Source organism: Chiloscyllium plagiosum, chromosome 1, assembly GCF_004010195.1.
Source record: "Chiloscyllium plagiosum isolate BGI_BamShark_2017 chromosome 1, ASM401019v2, whole genome shotgun sequence".
Classification (NCBI taxonomy): Eukaryota; Metazoa; Chordata; class Chondrichthyes; order Orectolobiformes; family Hemiscylliidae; genus Chiloscyllium; species Chiloscyllium plagiosum.
This window is the reverse complement of record NC_057710.1, coordinates 44,619,755-44,633,263: the sequence shown is the minus strand read 5'-3', so window position 1 is coordinate 44,633,263 and position 13,509 is coordinate 44,619,755. Positions and strand designations below refer to the sequence as shown.

Below are 13,509 nucleotides of genomic sequence, written 5' to 3'. Positions count from 1 at the left end.
TGAGTTTTTCCAGCAGTTTCTGTTTCTGCTTCTGATTACCAGTATCAGCAGTTCTTTGGGTTTTTTTTAATCAAAAAATCACACGACCAACAAGTTTATTCAAAAACACATGCTTTTGGAGCCTTCTGTAGCACCTGAGAAGGAGCGAGGCTCCCAAAGCTTGTGTTTTCAAATAAACCTGTTGGACTATAAGCTGGTGTCGTGTGATTTTTGACCTTGTCCAACACCGGCACATCCACATCGTGGTTTTGTTTTGTCTAGGGTAAGGAGTGTTCACCCAAACTCCATAAAACTTTGATTTGTTGCAATCATAAGCATCTCCCAGCCTGCAATAAAATCCCAATCACAGTGATTTAAATAGCTGCTGGCCTAGGCTGCACAATTCTCCCAAGCAACAATTTGGCAAGCTACCTCTGAATGCCATTTCAAGCAAGCGCTTTATTGGCAGAATGTGTCCAAGACCCAACCTTTATATGGTTTGAATCTCACAATGCATGCAGCCCAGGGGATTGCCTGTATGTCCCATGCAAGTGTCGTCACCATCATCGTCAGCACCACCTCACTGCCTCCAATTGGGTGTACAATTACAATTTCTTTAAAAATTTAAATAACAAGTTGAAAGGTGCAGCACTGTACAAGATGGGGATTTGCTGTAATGATTGATGTTAATTTGGATAGAAATTAGGTTCAGCGTGTTGGGGAAATGCATGAGATTGGAATAGAACTGGTATAGGAACAATGGACAGAGTGGCCTGTTTCTGTGCTGTAACAATCTCGTGTTTCTGTGAGTTGGTTATTGCAGTTGCTCGCAAATCCTCTGTTGGACTTCAGAGCGAGTGTGTTTTTCCTGAGAGATTCAGTAAACCGCTAAATAAATGAAAGTTGTGCTTTAGCTCCTAACATGGGGCTCACATTACTGGGGTAATAAAGAAAGAGAAAAATAATCATGCTGCAACAGATTATGTGGGGCTGTATAGCATGCTATCCTAGATGCCCAGTCATCATTTCTAGTTCATGTATCACAAAATCCCAAAAACATGTAGCAATCTAATCTATTAATGGTGGTGATGGCGATTGAGAGAAATGTTGATCAGAACACAAAGAAAGCGTTTTGCTTTCCTTTTTATGGTACCATGTAGTCGTTTAAATTTACGCCCACTGTAAAATAGGACACCTCCAGTAATGCAGCACTATTCCAGTACCATAGGCAACTTAAATTTATATGAGCCTAAACCTGGAGTGAGACTTGAACTCATGACTTGAGAGGCAATAGCAACAGTTATTCAGATACTAAAAAAAGGATGTTGTTGATTGAATGAATCTTTCATTGCTTTGACAGTTTCAGAACCTTTTCATAGTACAACTCCAAGTGTTAGAGCCATTGGGCCAGGGAACAGTTCTGTGAGAATGGAATCATCCGCGACACTGTTCCTCAGCATAATCGTGATTTTATTTATCTGGTAAGATGCACTACTCTTTTACTTTCTGAATTATATTTTCATACAAAAGATACTTGCAGAGTGAAGCTATTATATAATCTTTCAAGCAAATGTTCCAATTATGAGTTGAGTTGCAATTTTTGGAACAAGTACAATTCCTGCATTGTGGGTGTAACTTTAATAGTGTCCCTGACCTTGACCTTACATTTGGCAATCTTGGCACAGAGATCGACGTAGCTGACATTCTTCATCCATTACTTGGAATGAACAAACTTTCCAGCTGGCTGTCAATCCAGAATGACATCTGACATCTGTGTTTCAGTTCCCACCATACATTGCTGTCATACAGAGCTCTGTATGGGGATGGGAAAGGAGGGGCTAATTCATAAAGGTTAGCTTTTAATTTACTGATGTGCTGACAACTATATAGTTGACTTTGCTGACAGGTTGCTTAAGTAAGAATTTTTGAAGGGTGAGATTGAAATTTTGCACTAGCAGCTGGAAAGTCTGTTTGCCTGCAGTATCGCACACCCCAATCCATTTTCAAGAAGGACAGCTTGCTGCAAAATAGCCACCAATTGAATTACATAAGAAGCCGATGAAGGCCTCTCTCCCATGATGATTGGAATTTTCTAGATGGCAAGCACGTCCAACACTGCAAGACCAACATTTATTTACTATCTCAAAGTACCCTTGAAATTAGCAAAGCACATGGTGAACTACTTTTATACAGATATAAAAGATTAATGAGGTTTGTACATTGAAAAGATATTGTTGAATACCATGAATTGATGTTTACATAAGTATGGATTGCCAGCCAAATCTCTAGAGTTGCCAACTATCATTTTAATCAATATCATCCACCTTAACAACGTAATTTGAAAGACAAGTATTTGAAGCTGTGAATGTGGTCCTCTTCCAGTATAAAATAACTGTTGATCACGTGAAGCTCATTTGTTCTATGTATTCTGGTTTTTCTGGAAGGTTATATTTGTTACCAGCTATTTGCCTTGATAGAATGATGTTCAGCCTTCTTTTGTAGATACTGCTACTGGTTTTCATATGCTAGCATGAGGGCCTGCCTGAGAATAAAAAAAAGGTTTATGTTTAAATCAACATGATGTGTAACTTGATGGTGATGACATTCCCACAATTTCACTTCCCTTGTCTTTTATGATAACCTCTAAGATGCTATTGATGTAGGATTTGCAAATTGCTACAGTGCAACTTATACAGATGCCACAATATTCTGATGATAGAGTAGGTGGACGTTCAACCTACAGTTTTTAGAGGCTTGTGGTGACAGTCAACAGTATTGTTTGACCTCAAAACCATCTCGAGTGTGGCTGGAGCTCCCCCATAATTCTTTAAACAGCCTCTAATCTTAATCATAAAATTCCTACTGTGTGGAAACAGGCCATTTGGCCCAACAAGTCCACATCGACCCTCTGAAGAGTATCCCACCCAGACCCATTTCCCTCTCCTATTACTCTACATTTGCCCTGAATAATACACCTAACCGAAATATATCCGAGTACTATGGGCAATGTAGCATGGCCAGTTTACCTAACTTTCACATCTTTGGGTTGTGGGAGGAAACTGGAGCACCCAGAGAAACCCATGCAGACACAGGGAGAATGTACAAACTCCACACAGTCACCCAAGGATGGAATCAAACCTGGGTCCCTGCACTGTGAGGCAGCAGTTCTAACACTGAGCCAATGTGCAGCCAACAACCATATAGTTGATCTGGCTGGTTCAGCTGAGTGTATATTTAATGGTTACAAGTTGGACATCAGTTTTGCTGGAATTCCTTGGTAGCCTACTTGGTCAAAATCCTGAAATGATTACCTCTCCTTGTGTGTTCACTACTTGTATTTATGGCTAGATCAGTGTCATCATGAACTGAGTAGCTCTGGTGGAAAAGGTTGGAGAACAGTTTAGGAGCTATCTGATGAAAAACATTTTAATTGTTTTACTGATAGGAAAGGCCAGCACAGCAATTCATATATTCCAATGTTATGGAAAGATTATACCTCAGCAATGTTCCATGAATAGATACCAGTGTTGTAGAGTAGCCAGAGAGGTAACTGTTGAAGGCTTTCAAATACTTTTGTCTGATGCTCCTGATAAAAATTATGGTATGCACATATGCCCAGTTGATCTTTGTGCCTTTACTCAAGTCTCGCTCATGCCATATTTCATTGTCAGTAATAAATATAAACCATAATAAGTCCATTCAGTGCTTCTCAAACATTCTTGAGCTTTCCACAAATTCTCAGAATTTCATGCCCATATGCCCAGTTTAGAGGAGAGTGGGTGTCGTAGTGAAAAAGTATGGAGCTGGAAAAGCACAGCAGGTCAGGCAGCATCCAGGGAGCAGGAGATTCGATGTTTCGGATGCTGCCTGAGCTGTTGTGCTTTTCCAGCGGCACACTTTTTGACTGACTCTCCAGCATCTGTTGTCCTCACTTTCTCTTAGTTATATGGGAGAGCGAATTCAACATGGGGGAAAGTGAGCTCTGAGGCAACATTGGCAAGGTAGGTCCAGCAGCAAAAGATGATGCCTAAGGATCAATGATTTTGTCACATTGGTTGAGTCTGGCGGTAGCAGAAGGGCATCACGGCAACATCAAGTTGGACCACAATGAGAGATTCCCAGGATAGTGTGGAGGTGAATTGGCCCAGCAGTGAAAGATGTTGCCTGAGGATTGTCAGCATTGACATTGATTGGGTCTGGCGTCAAGGGCAGTGGGGCGGTGATGGTTCTGAGCCGGCTCAAAACTCAAACGTAGATGGACTTCTCTGTAAGCTATTCTTTTCTCTTATTCTTAAACTATCCAAATGGTGCCGTATTGTGGCGACAAATGAAAGCTTTTTGCTGTATTTTCTTGTATTTCTCAGTCTAAAATACATGTGACAACAAAAATTATTCATTAATTCAAGCTGATAGTTCATATTGGCAGAAGTTTTGCTGTCTTCCTTCAGTTCTGTTTGGCTCTTATTCTCTCCATTTTCAACTCTGTTTGATTTCTTTCTCTCTTCTTCTGGAACCAGGGGATTGCATGTCAGTAATTTGCTGTTTGGATTTCCTGAGCAGAAAGCCAGCACGTATACAATGGACTGATGGTCTCCTGTACTTAATGTTGTCTTTTTCTCTAACTTTTGTTTCCCTTTTTTCCTCTTCCTTCTCTCCACATTTTTCCTATCTTGGTACTTTCCAGAATTGTAGCAGATCTGGTGAGCAAAAGCTTGGGCAGAGAGAATTTCTAAGTGTCATAAAGTAAGAAAGTAGGGTAATGAGGTGAAAAGGTAAACAGAATGTGTTCCAGAGCTTAGTTTCTAGGCAACAGATTTTGAGGAGTGTAAATATGTTGCTTTAGAGACTTGTGGGGTTGGAGCAGATTACGGATATAGGGATTTAATGAGAAATTTGAAACCAAGCCATTGCTTGACCAAGAGTCAATGCAGGTCCGCAAGCACAGGGTGAAAGGGAAAGAGTACTCGCTGTGAATTTAGACACATCATCAGAGTTTTGGATGACCTCAACTTGACAGATGCTGGAATATTGGAGACCCATTCACAAGTGTATTGGAATCATTTAGTCTGGAGATAGTTATTATGTCTGGACTCAGTTATTACATTAAGAGAGCATCATGGAGGTATCAAGGGAACAAAACAGTTTTAATCAGGCAGCAAGCAGTGAGAGAGATATTGAAAAGGCCACGGATTGAGATTATTAAAGAAACCAGATTGCAAGATGGTAAAGCAATTGGAGAGTAGACCACTGGAAGAGCTGCAGAGATGACAATAAAGAAGAAGTGAAATAGGTTGCTGAAGATTAGTTGTGGTCATTTTTGCATGGGATATTCCAGTTCCTTCCAGGCAGAGATTGTGCCAATGTTATGACTCAAATCGCCACTTAAATGTCACATTAATTTATTCAATCAAAATTTGTAAACATTTATCCTAAAAAGTATCTTCACAAATTTGACATGACGGAAAATGAATATGTCTTTGTATTGTTTACTTTAGTGATCGAAAGGGATAGGTGTATACCACTAGGTAAGAGTTACAGCTGGGGAAAAGGCAATTACAATGTGATTAGGCAAGATTTAGGAAGCATAGGATGGAGAAGGAAACTGCAGGGGATTGGCACATGTGAAGCTTATTCAAGGAAAAGCTACTGTGTGTCCTTGATAAGTGTGTACCTGTCAGGCAGGGAGGAAGCTGTATAGTGCGGGAGCCGTGGTTTATGAAGGAATTGGAATCTCTGGTCAAGAGGAAGAAGAAAGCTTATGTTAGGATGAGATGTGAAGGCTCAGTGAGGGCGCTTGAGGGTTACTAGGTAGCCAGGAAAGACCTAAAGAGAGAGCTCAGAAGAGCCAGGAGGAGACATGAGAAGTTGTTGGCGGATAGGATCAGGGTAAACCATAAGGCTTTCTATAGGTATTTAAGGAATAAAAGAATGACGAGAGTAAGATTAGGGCCAATCAAGGATAGTAATGGGAAGTTGTGTGTGGAGTCAGAGGAGATAGGGGAAGCACTAAATGAATATTTTTCGACAGTATTCACTCTAGAAAATGACAATGTTGTTGAGGAGATTTCTGAGATACAGGCTACTAGACTAGGTGTGATTGAGGTTCACAAGGAGGAGGTATTAGAAATCCTGCGGAGTGTGAAAATAGATAAGTCCCCTGAGCCGGATGGGATTTACCCTAGGATCCTCTGGGAAGCCAGGAAGGAAATTGCTGAGCCTTTGGCATTGATCTTTAAATCGTCATTGTCTACAGGAATACTGCCAGAAGACTGGAGGATAGCAAATGTGGTTCCCCTGTTCAAGAAGGGGAGTAGAGATAACCCTGGTAATTATCGACCAGTGAGCCTTACTTCAGTTGGTAAAGTGTTGGAAAAGGTTATAAGAGATAGGATTTATAATCATCTAGAAAAGAATAATTTGATTAGGGATAGTCAGCACGGTTTTGTGAAGGGTAGGTCGTGCCTCACAAACCTTATTGAGTTCTTTGAAAAGGTGACCAAACAGGTAGATGAGAGTAAACTGGTTGATGTGGTGTATATGGATTTCAGCAAGGCGTTCGATAAGGTGCCCCACAGTAGGCTACTGTACAAAATGCGGAGGACTGGGATTGTGGGAGAAATAGCAGTTTGAATCAGTAATTGTCTTGCTGAAAGAAGACAGAGGGTGGTGGTTGATGGGAAATGTTCAGTTACCAGTGGTGTACCGCAAGGATCGGTGTTGGGTCCACTGCTGTTCGTCATTTTTATAAACGACCTGGATGAGGGCGTAGAAGGGTGGGTTAGTAAATTTGCAGGTCGGTGGAGTTGTGGATAGTGACGAAGGATGTTATAGGTTACAGAGAGACATAGATAAGCTGCAGAGCTAGGCTGAGACGTGTCCGCATTAAACTCCATTTGACAAGTGTGAGGTAATTCACTTTGGTCGGAGTAACCGGAATGCAAAGTACTGGGCTATTGGTAAGATTCTTGGTAGTGTAGATGAGCAGAGAGATCCCGGTGTCCAGTACACAGATCCTTGAAAGTTGCCACCCAGGTTGACAGGGTTGTTAAGAAGGCATATAGTGTTTTTTAGCTTTTATTAATAGAGGGATCGAGTTCCGGAACCATGAGGTTATGCTACAGCTGTACAAAACTCTAGTGCGGCCGCACTTGGAGTATTGGTTTCCTCCCACAGTCCAAAGATGTGCAGGTTAGGTGAATTGGCCATGCTAAATTGCCCGTAGTGTTAGGTAAGGGGTAAATGTAGGGGTATGGGTGGTTTGCGCTTCGGCGGGGCGGTGTGGACTTGTTGGGCCGAAGGGCCTGTTTCCACACTGTAAAGTAATCTAATCTAATCTAATCTAATCTAATCTTAATAGAGACATATAAGATAATCCAAGGGTTAGATAGGGTGGACAGGGAGAGCCTTTTTCCAAGAATGGTGACAGCGAGCACGAGGGGGCATAGCTTTACATTGAGGGGTGATAGATATAGGACAGATGTCAGAGGTAATTTCTTTACTCAGAGAGTCGTAAGGTTATGGAATGCTTTGCCTGCAACAGTAGTAGATTTGCCAACTTTAAGTACATTTACGTCGTCATTGGACAAATAAATGGATGTACATGGAATAATGTAGGTTAGATGGGCTTCAGATTGGTATGACACGTCGGCGCAACATCGAGGGCCGAAGGGCTTGTACTGAGCTGTAATGTTCTATGTTCTATGAAAGCTCTGAATTCCTTTTAACTGTAAAGTGTTATCTTTGTTGATACTTCTCAGTACAAATTTGTTAAAATGCCCAGTGGATTAAAAGCATCGGTGGAAACTGCATGTTATACTTGTGAGAAAATAGTTATGCAAGCAGTTGTTGACAATGCTGCTATGCCATTCTGCAGCTGATTACATTCCAGTAAAGTGTTTTTTTTTGTGTGTGTTGTACAAAACACAGCTGCAGCAGCTGGAGATCTGTTTGGAGAGGTTCGACAGCCAAAAATGTTACAATGGCTTTTTGTCAAAAGTACACACAGGTACAGCTTCAAGTTATTCATTCTACATTAATTCTTAAAATCAGCTCAACAATGGCAGGGGGTCAGAGATCCCATAGTGCAACATGGGATGTGGTGGCCACCATTCCGAGTTATATATCACCATTATTTCACTGTCACTGCTTCAGAGCCTTGGAAGTCCCTCCCGATGCTGCTGAGAGATCATCATCATCAAAAAGACTGCAGTAGTTCACAAAGAAGATCTATTTCTAAGATTTCAGGATAATTAGAAATAAGCAAAATAAAGCAACCTTTTTCTTCAGACAAAATTTATATTAGAGCATTCAAGACTCCCATGGTACCATATGCCTAGCTGCCTAGAGGCAAAGCTATGTCTCCCAAAGCAGGGCATCCATGCAGAAGGTAAGGTGTTGGGGAAGGCCTGGATTGTGAACCTGCAGGGTCCACCTTTTCCAGCCCTCAGAATGTTTTGGAAGTTCAATGACAGGGGTATACTCAAGATGTAATGGCCCATACCCTTCAAAGAGGAAACACATTAATTTTTCTTAGATTAATTATTGAACTGCTACTTTCTTTTAAGTGAAGTCTTTAGGATCAGTTTCCAGCTTATTTTGGCTGCCTGAAGGTCTCCTAACTCCATGGCCAGACAGCCACTTTCAGTTTTGGTGGCCTGGTTCTTGTGCCAAGCAGCCTAGCTGCAAGACGACGGATATAAGTGCCCCCCACTGACATTTAAAACAAGACAAGTGATGGTCAGCCCTTCAACCAGGAAGCACCTATTTGATAAGCTTATGAAGGTACAGACAGAAGAAGACTGGCTGGTCCATCAAGTGTGCTCCAAACTTCACATTTTAGTTCATTTACTTAAATAGATGAAACATTGAAGACAATATCTTTCCGAGTTAGGATCATGTGCGACTTGGAGGGAAAGATACAGGTTGTTGTATTTCTGTGTGTGTACTAGCCTTGCCCTTCAATATGGTAGAGGTCGAAGCTTGGAAGGTGCTGTTGAAAAGGTTTTGGTGAGTTCCTGCAATACATATTGAATATATGTATTCACAGCGGCATGGTCTCAGTGGTTAGCCCTACTGCCTCACAGCGCCAGGGACCCAGATTTGATTCCAACCTTGGGTGACTGTCTGTGTGGAGTTTGCCCGTTCTCCTTATGTCTGCGTGGGTTTGCTCCAGTTTCTTTCCACAGTCCAAAGATATGCAAGTTCGGTGAATTGGCCGTGCTAAATTGCCCATAGTGTTCAGGGATGTGTAGGTTGGGTGCATTAGTCAGGGGTAAATGTAGAGTAATAGGGAAATGGGTCTGGGTGGGATTCTTTTCGGAGGGTCAGTGTGGACTTGCTGGGCCGAAGGCCCTTTTTCCATACTGTAGGGATTCTTTTCTTTAAATATGGTACATAATAAGACCATAAGACATAGGAGCAGAAGTAAGGCCATTCGGCCCATCGAGTTCACTCCGCCATTCAATCATGGCTGCTGGGCATTGCAACTCCACTTACCGGAATTCTCCCCATAGCCCTTAATTCCTTGTGACATCAAGAATTTATCAATTTCTGCCTTGAAGACATTTAGCGTCCCAGCCTCCACTGCACTCTGTGGCAATGAATTCCACAGGCCCACCACTCTCTGGCTGAAGAAATGTCTCCGCATTTCTGTTCTGAATTTACCCCCTCTAATTCTAAGGCTGTGTCCACGGGTCCTAGTCTCCTCGCCTAACAGAAACAATTTCCTAGCGTCCACCCTCGCCAAGCCATGTACTATCTTGTAAGTTTCTATTAGATCTCCCCTTAATCTTCTAAACTCCAATGAATACAATCCCAGGATCAACGGTGTTTTTATATTCCAACCCTCTTGAGATAATTGACAACATTGCATTTGCTTTCTTAATCACGGACTCAACCTGTATGTTTACCTTTAGAGAATCCTCAACTAGCACTCCCAGACCCCTTTGTAGTTTGGCTTTATGAATTTTCTCACCGTTTAGAAAGTAGTCCATGCTTGTATTCTTTTTTTCCAAAGTGCAAGACCTCGCATTTGCTCGCATTGAATTCCATCAGCCATTTCCTGGACCACTCCTCCAAACTGTCTAGATCCTTCTGCAGCCTCCCCACTTCCTCAGTACTACCTGCCTGTTCATCTAACTTTGTATCATCGGCAAACTTCGCTAGAATGCCCCAGTCTCTTCATCCAGATCATTAATATATAATGTGAACAGCTGCAGCCCCAACACTGAACCCTGTGGGACACCGCTTGTCACCGGCTGCCATTCCGAAAAAGAACCTTTTATCCCAACTCTCTGCCTTTTGTCAGACAGCCAATCCTCAATCCATACCAGTAGCTCACCTCGAACACCATGGGCCCTCACCCATGTTTCCACCCATGTCATAATGTTTCCACTGAGAATCAATGCTGGAGAAGATGAATGATTATGGTGGTGGAGGGGTTGCCAATCAAGCAGGCTGTTCTTCCTGCATGCTCGTGTCAGGCTTCTTGAGTGTTCTTGGAACCACAGTCTTCCAAGCAAATGGAAACTGGGACAACACTACTATCATAGGGCAAGCCAGACAGAAAACAGCCAGGGAATTCCTAGAGGCATGGCATTCATCCACAAACTCCATCAACAAACACATCGACCTGGACCCAATATACCAACCACTACAGCAGACAGCTGAAACTGACAACCGGAAGCGGCAGGGACAGACCACTATAAACACTGGAGGAAACATCAAAGAAGCGCTTCACAGGAGGCTCCCAAGCACTGATGATGTCGCCTAGCCAGGGGACGAAACGTTTGCAACAAAAACTTCCAGCTCGGCGAACAGAACCACAACAACGAGCACCCGAGCTACAAATCTTCGCACAAACTTTGGAAAGTATTTCATCATCCTCTTGCCTTGTATCTAGTATATGTTGACAGACTTTGGGAAGTCAGGAGATGGGTTACTCACTGCAGAGTTTTCTAGTCTTGTACTTGTGTTTAGTTGGCTGGCCCAATTAAACTTCCATTCAATGACAACCCTCAAAATGCTGATGTTGAGGGGATCAGCAACAGTAGTGTTATTGAATATCATGTGAGTATGGTCAGATTCTCTCTTGAATTGTCCAACCTGTTCATCTTCCTTACCACCTATCTGCTCCACCCTCCCCTCTTACCTATCACCATCACATCGCACCCTGCATCTATCTTTTGCCTTGCCAGCTATTTTCCTCCCCAGCTCCACCACCATCCTCCTATTTATCTCTCAACCCCCCTCCCCCACCCCCAACATTCCTGAGGAAGGGCTGATGCCCAAAACGGTGGTTAAAACAAGGACTGCAGATGCTGGAAACCAGAGTCTAGATTAGAGTGGTGCTGGAAAAGCACAGCAAGTCAGGCAGCATCGGAGGAGCAGGAAAATCGACGTTTCGGGCAAAAGCCCTTCCTGATGAAGGACTTTTGCCCGAAACGTCAATTTTCCTGCTCCTCAGCTGATGCCCGAAACATCAATTCCTGCTCCTCGGGTGCTGCCTGACCTGCTGTACTTTTCTAGTGGCACACTTTTCGACTCTGATCTCTGACATCTGTCGTCCTCATTTTCTCTTAGATTCTCTGTTGTAGAAGATGGTCATTTCCAGGCACTTGTGTTACACAACTACAGAGGAACTTCAATTATCCAAAGGACACAGGCAAGGTGCATTTCGGTCGGTTAATTGAATTCCGGATAATCGAATGCCAAATAACATAATTTAGCCAATCAACGGGACCTTATGATCTGCTGGATAATCCAATATTCGGATAATTGAATGCTGGATACTCGAGTTTCGTCTGTATTGCTTTCCATGTATCCACATGTGTGAAGCCCCTTCCTCATCAAGGTAGAGAGTGATGCAGTTGATTCTGAGAATGGGGTCCCAAACCTAAATAGAAGAAACTCTGATATTATGTGGTACGAGTTGGCTATGATAGATTGGGGAACATTTTTAAAGAGATGATGCTGGAAAGGCAATAATAAACATTTAAAGAGCACCTGGGTGAATTACTAAAATTCTCAATTCGTCTCTGGCACAAGAATAAAACTGGAAACGTGGGCAAACCATGGTTTACAAGAGAAATCAGAAACAGTATCGGATCCAAGGAAGAGATGTGCAAATTGACCAGAGGGAAAAAACATCCCTTAGAAATGGGACAGTTGTAATTCAGCAAAGGAGGGCAAAGAGATTAATTAAGGAAGAGAAAATACGAGTACAAGAGTGGGGAACATAAAAACTGACTGTAGAAGTTCCTGTAGGTAAGTGAAGAGAAAAAGGTTGGTGCTGACAAGCTGCAGAGGGAAAAAATAGTTAGCATTTTGAACCTGATAGGAGTCTTCTTCAGGACCCAATGACAGAACCCTTTAACAATTACTGTCTGTTTCTTATTCCTCAACCAATTTTGTGTTCATGTTGTCACTGTCCCTTTTATTCCATGACCTACAACTTTGCTCATAAGTCTTTTCTGGCACTGGAACAAAAGCCTTTCAGAAGTCCATGTCCATATATCAACAGCCCTTATTAACCCTCTCTATTTCCTCAAGTTGGCAATTCATAATTTTTCCATAATACAGCCATGCTCACTGAAATTACCTGGAATTTTTCCATGGGACTATTACCTGGAATTTTTCCATGGGACTATTAATTTATTCCATAAAATTGTTTCCAAAGGTTTCCCCACTGCCAACACTAAATTGACTAGTCTGTAATTTCTGGGCTTATCTTTGCAACCTAGGGGGGAAATGTTTGCAATTCTCTACTGCTCTGGCACCACTTTTGAATCCAGGGAAGATTGAAGGATTGTTGCTAGTTCTTTTCCAATTCCCATTCTCACTTCCTTTAATATTCTTGAATGTGTCTCATCCAGTCTGCAGTATGCTATCAACCTTCAGTCCCGAAAGCTTATCCAATACATCATTATCCATTTTAAGCCCTTCTTGTGACTGAGTATCCACTTCTGCCACTGTGACCGGGACAGCATCTGCCTAGTTGGTAAAAACAGATGCAAAATGTTAATTTAATTTCTCAGCTATATCTCTTGCCTCCAAGACCTCAAGTTTTTTTCATTCCACTCCTATTATTGTGCTTTTAATATTAATGAACTTGAGCTAGGATTCACATTTAGTTTATCTACCAGCATTTTTAACATAATCTCTCTTTGTTTCTCTTATTTGTTTTTTTCATCTCCCTTCTGAACCTTCTACATTCAGCTTGATTGTCATCTCTATTTACTTCTTGACATCTTTTATTTCTTTAACTTCATTTCAATCACCTTTGTCATTCAGAGAGCTATGAATGTGTTTGTGCCACCTTCCACCTTCTGAGGGAATATGCCTTGTCTGTATCCAAATGACCTCCCCTTTGAAATGAGCTTGTTGTTCAGCTACTGTTCCTTCACCAACTTTTCATTCCACTCTATCCAGACCAACTCTCTTTGTGCCCCAGTGACATCTGCTGTCTGCCAGTTGGCTATTCTTACTCTGGTAAAAACAATGACTGCAGATGCTGGAAACCAGATTCTGGAT

The 13,509-nt window shown here is 42.1% G+C and overlaps 1 protein-coding gene across 5 annotated transcripts in view; it reads left to right on the top strand.

The window, feature by feature from the left end:
• LOC122543507 (ciliary neurotrophic factor receptor subunit alpha-like) overlaps window positions 1-13,509 on the top strand; it is a 381,254-nt gene that overhangs the window by 361,485 nt on the left and 6,260 nt on the right. For 4 of the 5 annotated variants that reach the window (XM_043682295.1, XM_043682483.1, XM_043682435.1 and 1 more), the window contains 2 exons: window positions 1,340-1,460; window positions 9,995-10,036. In XM_043682295.1, coding sequence (XP_043538230.1) covers window positions 1,340-1,460; window positions 9,995-10,022 — 149 coding nt within the window. In that variant the 3' untranslated portion in view covers window positions 10,023-10,036. Of the gene's footprint in view, window positions 1-1,339; window positions 1,461-9,994; window positions 10,037-13,509 lie in introns of those variants that run through there. The other variant, XM_043682503.1, reaches the window with a different exon arrangement.